At 36.0% G+C, this 12,389-nt stretch overlaps 1 protein-coding gene across 1 annotated transcript in view; it reads left to right on the top strand.

Annotated features, from left to right (window-relative positions):
• Window positions 1–11,769, top strand: part of LOC114654855 (soluble lamin-associated protein of 75 kDa-like) — a 123,944-nt gene extending 112,175 nt beyond the window's left edge. Inside the window, exons 12-13 of the mRNA XM_051929482.1 lie at window positions 3,514–3,759; window positions 6,013–11,769. Of these exons, the coding sequence (XP_051785442.1) occupies window positions 3,514–3,759; window positions 6,013–6,591 (825 nt within the window). The 3' untranslated portion in view covers window positions 6,592–11,769. The remainder of the gene's footprint in view (window positions 1–3,513; window positions 3,760–6,012) is intronic.
• Window positions 11,770–12,389: the final 620 nt, after the last annotated feature.

Genomic DNA, 12,389 nt, shown 5'->3' with positions numbered 1-12,389 from the left:
TGCAGCTGGTGTCTTGACATTTTTTTATTACCCAACTACACTTGGGTCCATAAGTATTTGGATAGTGACATGCTGAGAAGTGGCTGTCATTCCAAAACGGCTTATACAATATTTTTAGTAAACCCCTTAAATTAAAGCTGAAAGTCTACACTACAGTCACATAATGATTGATTTGTTTCAAATCCATTGTGGTGGTGTACAGAGCCAAAATTATGAAAATGGTGTCACTCTCCAAATACACAAGACAATGTACTGTAAAACTCTGGCTTATAAAGTGACAAAGTCCCACCAGAATCTTTATAAAAGAGGATTTATTAACAAAATTTGCAAAAATAACAAAATTCTCAAAAAAATAACAGAAAATAAGAGGAAAAAGTTATTGCCTAAAAGGCAATCCTCAGCAAACAAGTCTCAATACAAAAACCAGAAGTCAGTGACAATAAGGCTGTGTGGAGCACAAACACAAAATGGAATTGCCTATAACAAGCAGGTAATTTAAATCAAACAAGTCTCAATACAGATTCCAATAGCAAACTCAAAACAGAGAGGCAGGAAGTGTGGATGACCCTCTAGATTTACAGGGCAGAGAGCAGTTCCTGGTGGTGATTGATGTGTGGCCCCACTTCTAGGGGAACCACCCACAAAACACATGAAACATAACAAAGGCAGTTTATACACATAGACAAAACCAAAAATAAAGAATGATGCACATAATCAACATAAATTAAATAATCAAGAATGAACAAAAGAGACATAAAACATGAATTTGATCTCCAGCCAGGGGGTATTAGCTCTGGCTGAGACATGACACCCACAAAATAAAGGGAATATCAGCGATATTTTACACATATTAGCAAAAAAGCTAACTAGAATAAACGGTAGGTATTGCATAAATGCATCTATTACTCATTTACTCTTATGCAACAAGACCTTAACAAAGTCTTCTTTTGGTCTTCATTACACTTATAAAACATCAGTAGATCAGTCATTCGTCTCTGTGCAGAGTGGCATATTGACATGATGATAAAATTACTTGTTAACATGAGGGATTCACAGGTCTTCTACTAAATATGTAATATCGAGAGAAATGTGTCCTCTGTTAAGCCACGTCAGACCACTCCAAAGTGAAATTTTGTTAGTAGGTCACATTGCAGAGATGAATAAACACTTGACTGATGCTTTGAAAGTGTAAGTGAAACCTTTGTTAAAGTCTTATTACTTAAGAGTAAACAATGCCTTTTTGCAGTACTTAAACTGATGTGCTACTGAATAAAATTTGCAGATATTTCATGATTAGATAAATAATGCATTAACAGAACAAGGTTATAAAAATACCAGCAAACAATGAACAATCATGAAAGGAACACAAAGAAGATGAGACGCAGTTCTAATGGGGGAATGGGGGAGGAACCATGTCTTGAATGTCTTGAACATAACACTTTCAGTACGTTTTTTGTTGTTAATTGGATGGAATGCAGTTAACTTTGTAAAATTAATTACAGTGGCTTAGTATACGAGTCAGGCAAACTGCATGCTCTTCAGCATGTATGATTTGATGCTGTTTCAGTGCTGAAATGCTTTTAACTAGGGTTGCATAATAAATTTGTACTGTATACGTATGTACAGTGGTGTGAAAAACTATTTGCCCCCTTCCTGATTTCTTATTCTTTTGCATGTTTGTCACACAAAATGTTTCTGATCATCAAACACATTTAACCATTAGTCAAATATAACACAAGTAAACACAAAATGCAGTTTTTAAATGATGGTTTTTATTATTTAGGGAGAAAAAAAATCCAAACCTACATGGCCCTGTGTGAAAAAGTAATTGCCCCCTTGTTAAAAAATAACCTAACTGTGGTGTATCACACCTGAGTTCAATTTCCGTAGCCACCCCCAGGCCTGATTACTGCCACACCTGTTTCAATCAAGAAATCACTTAAATAGGAGCTGCCTGACACAGAGAAGTAGACCAAAAGCACCTCAAAAGCTAGACATCATGCCAAGATCCAAAGAAATTCAGGAACAAATGAGAACAGAAGTAATTGAGATCTATCAGTCTGGTAAAGGTTATAAAGCCATTTCTAAAGCTTTGGGACTCCAGCGAACCACATTGAGAGCCATTATCCACAAATGGCAAAAACATGGAACAGTGGTGAACCTTCCCAGGAGTGGCCGGCCGACCAAAATTACCCCAAGAGCGCAGAGACGACTCATCCGAGAGGTCACAAAAGACCCCAGGACAACGTCTAAAGAACTGCAGGCCTCACTTGCCTCAATTAAGGTCAGTGTTCACGACTCCACCATAAGAAAGAGACTGGGCAAAAACGGCCTGCATGGCAGATTTCCAAGACGCAAACCACTGTTAAGCAAAAAGAACATTAGGGCTCGTCTCAATTTTGCTAAGAAACATCTCAATGATTGCCAAGACTTTTGGGAAAATACCTTGTGGACTGATGAGACAAAAGTTGAACTTTTTGGAAGGCAAATGTCCCGTTACATCTGGCGTAAAAGGAACACAGCGTTTCAGAAAAAGAACATCATACCAACAGTAAAATATGGTGGTGGTAGTGTGATGGTCTGGGGTTGTTTTGCTGCTTCAGGACCTGGAAGGCTTGCTGTGACAGATGGAACCATGAATTCTACTGTCTACCAAAAAATCCTGAAGGAGAATGTCCGGCCATCTGTTCGTCAACTCAAGCTGAAGCGATCTTGGGTGCTGCAACAGGACAATGACCCAAAACACACCAGCAAATCCACCTCTGAATGGCTGAAGAAAAACAAAATGAAGACTTTGGAGTGGCCTAGTCAAAGTCCTGACCTGAATCCAATTGAGATGCTATGGCATGACCTTAAAAAGGCGGTTCATGCTAGAAAACCCTCAAATAAAGCTGAATTACAACAATTTTGCAAAGATGAGTGGGCCAAAATTCCTCCAGAGCGCTGTAAAAGACTCATTGCAAGTTATCGCAAACGCTTGATTGCAGTTATTGCTGCTAAGGGTGGCCCACCAGTTATTAGGTTCAGGGGGCAATTACTTTTTCACACAGGGCCATGTAGGTTTGGATTTTTTTTTCTCCCTAAATAATAAAAACCACCATTTACAAACTGCATTTTGTGTTTACTTGTGTTATATTTGACTAATGGTTAAATGTGTTTGATGATCAGAAACATTTTGTGTGACAAACATGCAAAAGAATAAGAAATCAGGAAGGGGGCAAATAGTTTTTCACACCACTGTATGTGTGTATATACTTATTTTCATTGTTGATCAGCAAAATATATGGTATATGAGTTATGCTTGATAGAGTGAATATAATATTTTAGTAGCTTTGAAAAAACTATATATCATTTGATTGATTGGCTATTATTATTTGACCTTTTTTTATGTTTCTGCTGCTATGTGCGTCTGAATTTCCCCTTGGGATTAATAAAGTGTATCTAATATAAAACACATTTTATCTGTTTTTTCTAATATAAGTATTTTGTACTATTTATTTATTCAATTTTTAGGAACCAGAGGTATTTAAAAATTCTGACATGGAACCAGTTAATGGTGAACTGACAGATGACTTGACCCAGACGTCTCTGGTGGCTGAGAGACCAGCTATTGAAGTATCACATACAGTGTCAAATATTCAATCTGATACTAGTCTCACAGATATTGCTGTTGCTCTTGACAAAGAGACTGCTAATGTGCTGCTGGAAGATGATGCAGAAGAAAAGGTGTGCAGCTATAGTTTTCCTCTGGGGTTTACAGCTTAGTAGTATTTTTGTGCTAAAAATACTTTGTTTTTGAGAAAAATGCCAGTAATTAATTTTGCACTTTTTTTAAACACTTGGAATGCTAACAGTACATTTCATGATTCTATTACTGAATTGTGTATCAGAGAATATCATACATTTAATAAGTTTATACTGAGAATTTATTTTTTCAAAAGAAGTTACCGTTTATGTAGAAAGCACTATATTATTTATTATTCTTTATTTGGCTGATGCTGTTATTCAATGTTACTTGCACAAAATTAAGATCCCTCCAATACATATGAGTATTTGGTAAAACAGAATAAAGTTAACATTTACCAGAAAGCAGCAGGGTTGGTAATGTGCAGAAGTTTTAGTGCTGTGGTTCTCACTAATCATGTTCATAAATCAGTCAACAGTAATACAGTATGTTGAGAGCAGATTGGATTTCTAGCATTTTCTGCCAATCTTTTGTAAAGTAGAGTGGTAGAAAGGGTAAACAGTCTAAAAGTAGCTATGTGGATTTGTACATGAGGATCCACATATATCCACATAGCCATTCTGATACTTAAAAAAGAGGAGTCTATGAGGAGCTGGTCAGAAGGGAGTTGGAGCTGGACTTGAAACCTGAAAAAGAAGAATGGTTAAACAAGAAAAGATCTACATAGAAGTCATAACAGAAAATGTGAAAAATTTAAAATTACCTAGAGGAAAAGCATTAATGCAGATCAAAGAGGTCTCAAGATTGATTGTTTAACAACACAAGTAGAGACTTCTGATTCAAAAACAGGGTGTCGTGCCATAGAATACGGAAAAGATTGATCAGATAGGTAGGACTTAGGTGTTCTGCAATGAACTGGATTAATTCTGAATTCAAAAAGATGAATGCAGTAGATGAAATATAGTTGAAAAAAACTAATGGCAGTTGGAAAATGATAGGGAGAAAGTAGACAGAACAAGCTCATACAGAAAACAGTATTTAATTACTGAAAATGGAGGGGTTTGGTAGAACGACCTCTCTGAAACTGAAACCTGGAAAACGGAAGACTTTGCACATCATTATTTACAGAATCTGAGGAAAGGGTAGTGAGCAGTGTGTGTAAAAGTTTTTGGTAGCAATCACAGAAGGCAAACTAGGCAGTAGATCTAAATAGCAATGTGTACATGTATACAGATGGAGATATATACATACATATATAATATTTATATATGTATATATTTATATAAATATAGAGAGATAGACACTCCCCACTATTACAGTTAGAGATGTAGTAGGATTATTTGGAGGAAAATGTTAAGGCGGTGATCAACAGTAATTTGTTATACAGTAATCCCTCACTTATCGCGGGAGATAGGTTCCAAGGCCGACCGCGATAACTGAATTTCCGCGAAGTAGGGACACTATATTTATTTAATTATTTAACGTGTATTTGGACGTTTTTAAACCCTCTCTGTATTGTTTACAACCCACCATTTACTCTATTAAAAACAGGGACAACTGCTAAGCAATATGAAATCGGTAGATAAGTTTACACTTACTGTATAGCGAAGTACACGTAGCAGCTTGTAGGCGGTCATGACGTCGTCGACCTTGTTGCAAAGATTCCTAAAGCAGATTCCATCCAGACTGCTGCCTTATCACGTCCACTTGCAACTCGTTTTGCACCCTGGTTAAAGGACACTGCGGCCGTAGATCTTATATGCTTTTCCTCCTTTTTAAATAAAAAGAATCGATGTCCTGCAGCGGTGTAGCTGTTCCCTTCCTTCAACATATCCAAAACTTTTACCTTTTCTGCAATCATTTGCATCTTCTGTTGGTGCTTGGACACGGCCCCTGAAGCATTAGCACGTTAATGATGAATGAGTGAGATGAGACTTCCTGGTTAATGCAACACTCCGTCGCTGAGCCAATCAGCAGCACACAGGAACTTAACTGCGTGCTCTGATTGGGTAGCTTCTCAGCCATCCGCCAATAGCATCTCTTGTATGAAATCAACTGGGCAAACCAACTGAGGAAGCAAGTAAAAAGACCCATTGTCCGCAGAAACCCGCGAAGCAACGAAAAATCCGCGTTATGAATTTAGATATGCTTACATATAAAATCCGCGAAGTTGTGAATCCGCGAAAAGTGAACCGCGAAGTAGCGAGGGATTACTGTATTCTGACTGGAATATTTAAAACCACTTTTTGGTAGAAATATTATACAAATCTAAAAGAAATAGTGAGTTTGTATGTGTCTTGAATAAGCAACTAATATGTATTTTTTAGGGTACTGCTGAAACTGAAGAGATACAGGACTCTGACAATCTGGTTGCACTTGGAGAAGAATCATTAACTGTTGTTGAAAATGAAATACATGGAACTGTTGAACATGCCCCTCCACAAAGCTCTGCTGATGTTGCATCAGAACCCTGTGGCAAATCCACTGAGGAACAGCTTATGAACTTGATGGATAAATCTGAACCTGCAGATGCTGCAGAAACTATACCTTCTACAGAGACAAAACCTAACAGTAAGCCAAGCTTAATTAGAGTTGACTTGCAATCCAGTGATACAGAACAAGAATTAATTCAGGACCTCAGTCAAAATACCTTGTTGTTGGTAGAGATAAAAGATGTGTCATTTCAGCCATTGCTGGAAGAAGAGAAGAGCCAACCAGAAGAATCTGCTGAGGAGCAAGATGAGTTACCCCTTCAGGAAATGGAGTTGCCCACAAAGAAAAAAACTATTGAGAGTAGCTCAGAAGAAGCTGAAATTGAGCCTCCTGTTGTAGACCGGAGAAATTTAAGGAGAAAATCTAAAGTGGGCCGAGGTCCAGCTAAAAAAAGAGGCAAGATCGCCTCCTAAATAAAATCCATAAGAAGCTGAAACAAGAAATAGTAACATACTTACGGCAAAATTTGCCAGAGATATTTTTTGTTATTTCATTTATATAACTCCAAAATAACTTTTTTTAAATAAATTGATTTTTAACTAGATGTTTAAAAAGGGACTTTAATGTGAAAAAGTATTCCCTTTCAAAAAGTCATTTTATATTTTGAGTAAATCTGACAATTGAAGTATTTAATAAATCAAGGTATTTTAATGAGCTGTAATTAGGTGTTAAATAATGGAAATGTATATGTTGTATTTGGATAATGTTATGTTTTTAATTGCAGAACCTAAACACCTTCTTTTCACAAATATACATTACAGTTAAGATAAGCAGGCGGCACTGATTGGGAAACAGATTTGAGCCAAGATGAAGCTTGTCTCAGTATTGGTGAATTTTGTAAATTGGATGAATAAGTGAGGAATATAATTTTTTTTTTCTCACAGCACACGATATATATATTCATTTCTGGTTGTTCTTATATAGCAGCCTTCCCTTGAAGCAGCTTCACTAGGGTGAATGAAGTTACAAATATATATCCATGAAAAGACAAAATATCATGCAATATATTCATACACATATTGTATGTTATATATCTATGCATAGAATCATTACTGTACTGTTGAAGTTATTGTGGTCTTTTATGTTTTTAAAGTTGATGGTGAAAGTTAAGGTAGACTAACGAGAGGTAAGGGCAGATAGCAGAGAAAAACAAAACATAAGTAATTGCCTGGAGACTGCAGATACTCCTTAGGAAACCCAAAGTCTCGTTTTCATTACCTCTTACAACTACTGTGCAAGCTAACAGCTGAGCATTTGCTGAACACATATGAAGTCACATATGCTGTCATTGTCAACCATCATTGCCAGGTTCCTTTCCAAAGCCAGGAGGTTTATCTCAGAGAGAATTTAATGTGAAGCATCACATGCTAACTTGGAGGAGTGGCTGTATAAACTGCTCCTGGTGGTACTGGTCATTGTTAATGTTTAGTGTAGCACTATTCTATCCTGGCCTCAGTGGCTGAAAATTTTAATGCCAATATTGCTTAGTTCTTGTTTTAGAAAATTAACAAAATGTACCGTGGACTGCAGTATACTAAAATGTATTCAGGTGTTAGCTTTTTTTTCTTGAGAGTGAAAATGTGTAGTAATCAGTGATGCAAAGAGTACTGGGTTAGCTATTGGCCTCCATTTTATTTGTACCTCATCATTACAGCAGGAAAAAATTGCATACAACTTTTTGACTATGTTCTGAATTATGTGAAAACAGTAAACATTTTGATAAACTTCAAATTGTACACCAAGATATGAAACAGTTGGTCTAATTAATCTAGCAGTTGAACTAACAATGAGCTGACCTCAAATAAACAGTAACCATTTGAATCAAAATCTAAATCCACTGTGAAAGAGCACCGCTTTCTAACACTGGTTGACACAAAATGAATGGACAGAAGATAAAGCAGTATGAACCGGCACAGCAACAAGTCTAATAGGAGTATGCTGTGCAAAAATGTTGGCCTTAAATGTTGATTTAAATGTAGTAATGAATAAGGCATCACTGACATTGGCAGGTAGACAGTTCTACAGTTTGTAAACCCTTTGCCTTGCACAGTAATTTTATTTACCCTTGAAGTTTAAGCAGGCTTGCATCTTAAGGTCACTGTGTGTGTATGTTTTCAATTAATATCATTATTGTGTTTTGTAAGGGAGGTAAAGCCATTTGTGACTCTATATGTGAGAAGCATTTTAAAATCAGCTGTAAACTTAGATACAGTCTCATTTTCTGTCTCTGGTGTCATCCTTGCTGCCCAATTATGAAATATCTGTGGGATGGAACCAGAATGATTTGAACAGCCTGACAGTTAAATATTGCATGCTGTCCAGATCAGGACTAGACAGCTTTGTTTGTGTAGCTGACATATTTCTTATGTATAATCGTCTTTATTTTCACACTTGAGTGCAAAAAGAATTAATTTTTGAAGGACTGAATTATTTTTATTGGCACAGTTCTTTCTTTACATTTTTACTAAGATTTAAACAAGCACAAAAATGTTGAGTTAAGCCAGTCCTGTATATATTACTTACTGTGCATACCAATCACATTCCTAGTCAACAGTACTGAGTTTTAAACGGACATAAGCTATTATTTCATATGGAAATTGTTGTTGACTGCTGCACTTTACAGAATGCTGAAAGAAAGGTAGGGAATAAAATTGGGATGTATAAACAGTTTTGTTATTTTATTAACTGCCATTGCTTCTTTTGATTATCAGGTGGTGACATGCAAGCATCAGTCTGATAGGGAGATTTTCTGATCCTGTAAAAGAGAAGTATACATAATAAACAAGCATTAAAATTATATAATTTTAAAACTACAAAAAGACGTGAATCCATACATAGACTTTATGAATTAATAAAGTATATAGTAGGGATGTGTAAATGTACTGTATATAGTGGAGTATATGTAAAGAGAGATGTAAACACACACGTACATGTTTAGACAAATGAGTAAAATCATTTAAAGAGAAATTGCACAGTAAACATAAAACTAACATATTGATAGGAATTGACCTCTGTTAGAGCAGCGTGAAATAGCTGTACAGATTAAAAAGTTTTATTGTTAAGATAGTAAAACAAGATGAAAGCACTAAGTACATCATGGCCAGTGCCTATACCATGTTGCAAAAACATTGTAGGTTGTTCTTTCAAAGCTCCTTCTTTGGTCATTTCATTCCTGTGGTGATGCAGGCGTAATTTCATAAACAGAAATAATGTGGGATCTTGGGAGTTCCATGGTCAGTGTCAGTGATGCAGCAGGTGTGCTTAGACCTTTCAAAATAAATGTTTCTATCACTAGAGCACCACTGTGCCATCATGGAATCTGTATTGAAAATGAGATACCTGTAGTTTGAAAAAAAATGTAAAGAAGAATAGAAGATCAGGATGCCACAGAGTTAGTACAGTGAAGTGAAATAATAAAGAAAACGGTACCATTTTAATGTTTTTTTCCTGCTTTGCACTGGTGTTCCCTGTTTGAAGTTTATAAAAATTGGCCTCATGTTTGTGTGTACTCTGGTTTTTTATTGTTAGGGATTTTCTCTTCATTAAATAATTAATCGAAACCCTGGATCATTTGAAGGTTCCTTTATTTATGTCAAGGTACCAGTGGGAGCCCAGCACCATTTACCCTAAGCAAGTTTCAGGCTGAACTAAGACAGCATTGAATGCGTCAGTGTTCATGATATGTGGACATCCTATGGCACGCGAGTTAATCAGTTTATAACCGTTAGTTTTAAAGGTGCTTCTTTTGTTATATGAATGTGTCTTGGGTAAATGCTGTATTTCTCCTGATCTTGCTGAATTCCATAGTATGGCCTTTGGACCGAAGAGTCTACACTTTGGCTTACAGTGAAACATGTTAATGTAAAACATTACACCTTCACCTAAAGTGTGTGTTAGATTAATTGCCATATCTCATATTGACCGAGTGTGGTGTGTGTCCAGGATTGGTTTCTCTCATTTCTTCCAATGCTGACATGATTACCATCAACAGTATGTGTGCTTGGACTGGAAAAGCAAAGTTAAAAAGTGATGCATAGATATTATGTCAGGGTTATTTCTGGGTTCTTGGTTATCCAATGTCCTTAAATAAGTCAATCAGAATGTCAATTGCTTCCTGATATTATTTGATCAAGAATTTGAAATATTACTTTCCATCCTTTTTTTATCAGTTTTATCAGCTGCATTTCTTTCAGAATAACTGAGAATCTCTTTAATAAAGTCCTTATTATTGGAGATTAGTGTTTGCATCATGAAGAGTCAGGTTTTGATCTGCTTTTATATTGAAAAACAAATACATTGTCTTCAACTTTCTCCTTTTTTATACAAACATAATTCTAGACTAGAGAGTTAGACGACCATAGACGACAGATTGTGGCAAGAAGCGACAGTTAAGATGTGTAAGCCATAATGTTATTTGCAACTGTGTCTGGCTGGGGCTTTGTTTAAGATGCATTTTTTATTAAATATTGAATGTGAAATAACTTGACTACAGGGTGTGAGCCATGGCTTTATTGCTGTTTATATACTGTATATGCATAAAATATATTTTTCAGAAGTGATATTTTTACTTTATGTAGCATCATCATCTGACATTATTTCACTTGGAGAGCCTAAACTGTAAAAGCTTATAAATTCTGTGAAACACATACATAAAGTAAATGTAACCGATAACTTATTTATACCACTGCAATATCACTTGACTTCTGAAATAACGATATGTGCTCACTTTTATTCATTTTAATTTATTTTCTTGGTGCTCTGCACCAGGTTGTCAGCCTGGCTGGAGGCCGCCTTATAGAAGGTGCATGTTTGTAGTGCACAGCCACTGTATACTTAGTCTACGCCTGGCTGTACTGAGGACCGTAAATATCTGGCACGTGTTGGCATTATTCTTGTTTCTAGAAAAGTTATGATCTTTCAGTTGGACAGAGGTGTGTTTATAAAATGAGTGAACATGTCAGTGACTGGATTGATATTACAATGGTCTGCAAAAAAATCAGAGTACTTTATAGATTTACGAGAACTGAGTCCATTTCTGAAACTGGAATTTCTCTACCAAGAAAGCAAAATTTATTTTTAAAAACATGTTGTTTGTTTTATGGCCCATCTATTTTTCAGGCTCTGAATATTATTTGAAGTATAATTTGAGATAATAAATAGCCGTCTTCCAAATTGTTAATGTTACTTGAGGTGGAAATAACTGAAAATCAAGTTTTTAGCATGCAGTTTTTGCTCTTAATCGGTAGTTTTCTTTCTCCTTATTACTTTAAAATACCCAGGAAAGTATTTTTTAGAATTTACCTTTTTATTGTCCTGAAGAGAGAATGTTGTTATTTAATAGTTTTTACTGATCCATCCATTGTCTTGACCAGGTAACATAAGTAAGGAAGAAAGGATTAAGATACCTCAGGCAGAAGTTTTCTTGCATTAGCAAAATATATAAATGAAAAAATAAAAATAAATGAAGGTGTCTTCGTTGGACCTCAAATCTGAGCGCTTTTCAAGAACACAGACCTCAAATCCAAGCTGTGGAAAAGGGAAAAAAGACATTTGGAATCGTGTGCTACAATTTTCTTGGGATCAGAAAAGTGGTGAAACACTATGAAGAAGTAGTTGAGGAACTTCTCTCTTCATACCTAGCACTTGGGTGTAACCGGTCCTTGAAGATTAATTTCCTGTACTTTCGTTTTGGAATTTTTCTCCAGGAACATAGAAGTGGTCTCTGAAGAAAATAGGGAGATCTCCCAAATAAAGAGATGTTGTAGTGGAAAGTGGAGTAAGTCCATGTTAGCAGAAATCTGCTGGTCAATGCACAGTGAAACACCCTCATTGGATTATAAGAGGGATGAAAGTACCAAGTGACAACTTTTTGTATCTTCATCTCTTTAAAACTGGATGTGATGGAGCAGTTCTGTTGCCAGATTTGGACTGAGCAACCTCAAGTCTATAAAGAACACCAAAAAGTTTTGCAGACCAGCATAATTAAAGCTTTCAGTCTGTCTCGATTGCATTTCAGTAAAAATAGGCGATGGATAGCTGCATAAGTACGAGATACACAAAATGTTATTTTGTTAACCTGAAAGACAAAGTGTATGTTCTCATTAGTGCTTCCACAGTGTTACAAAAAATGAAGTTTTCACAATCTGTAGGAATTCCTCACTGCAGTGAACTTTAAACTCCTAGGCCTAGCTGTGTGTGTTAACAGTGTGCT

Source organism: Erpetoichthys calabaricus, chromosome 7 (assembly GCF_900747795.2).
Source record: "Erpetoichthys calabaricus chromosome 7, fErpCal1.3, whole genome shotgun sequence".
In the NCBI taxonomy this organism is placed as follows: domain Eukaryota; kingdom Metazoa; phylum Chordata; class Cladistia; order Polypteriformes; family Polypteridae; genus Erpetoichthys; species Erpetoichthys calabaricus.
Note: the sequence above shows the minus strand (reverse complement) of the source record. Positions and strands in the feature narration are given on the sequence as shown.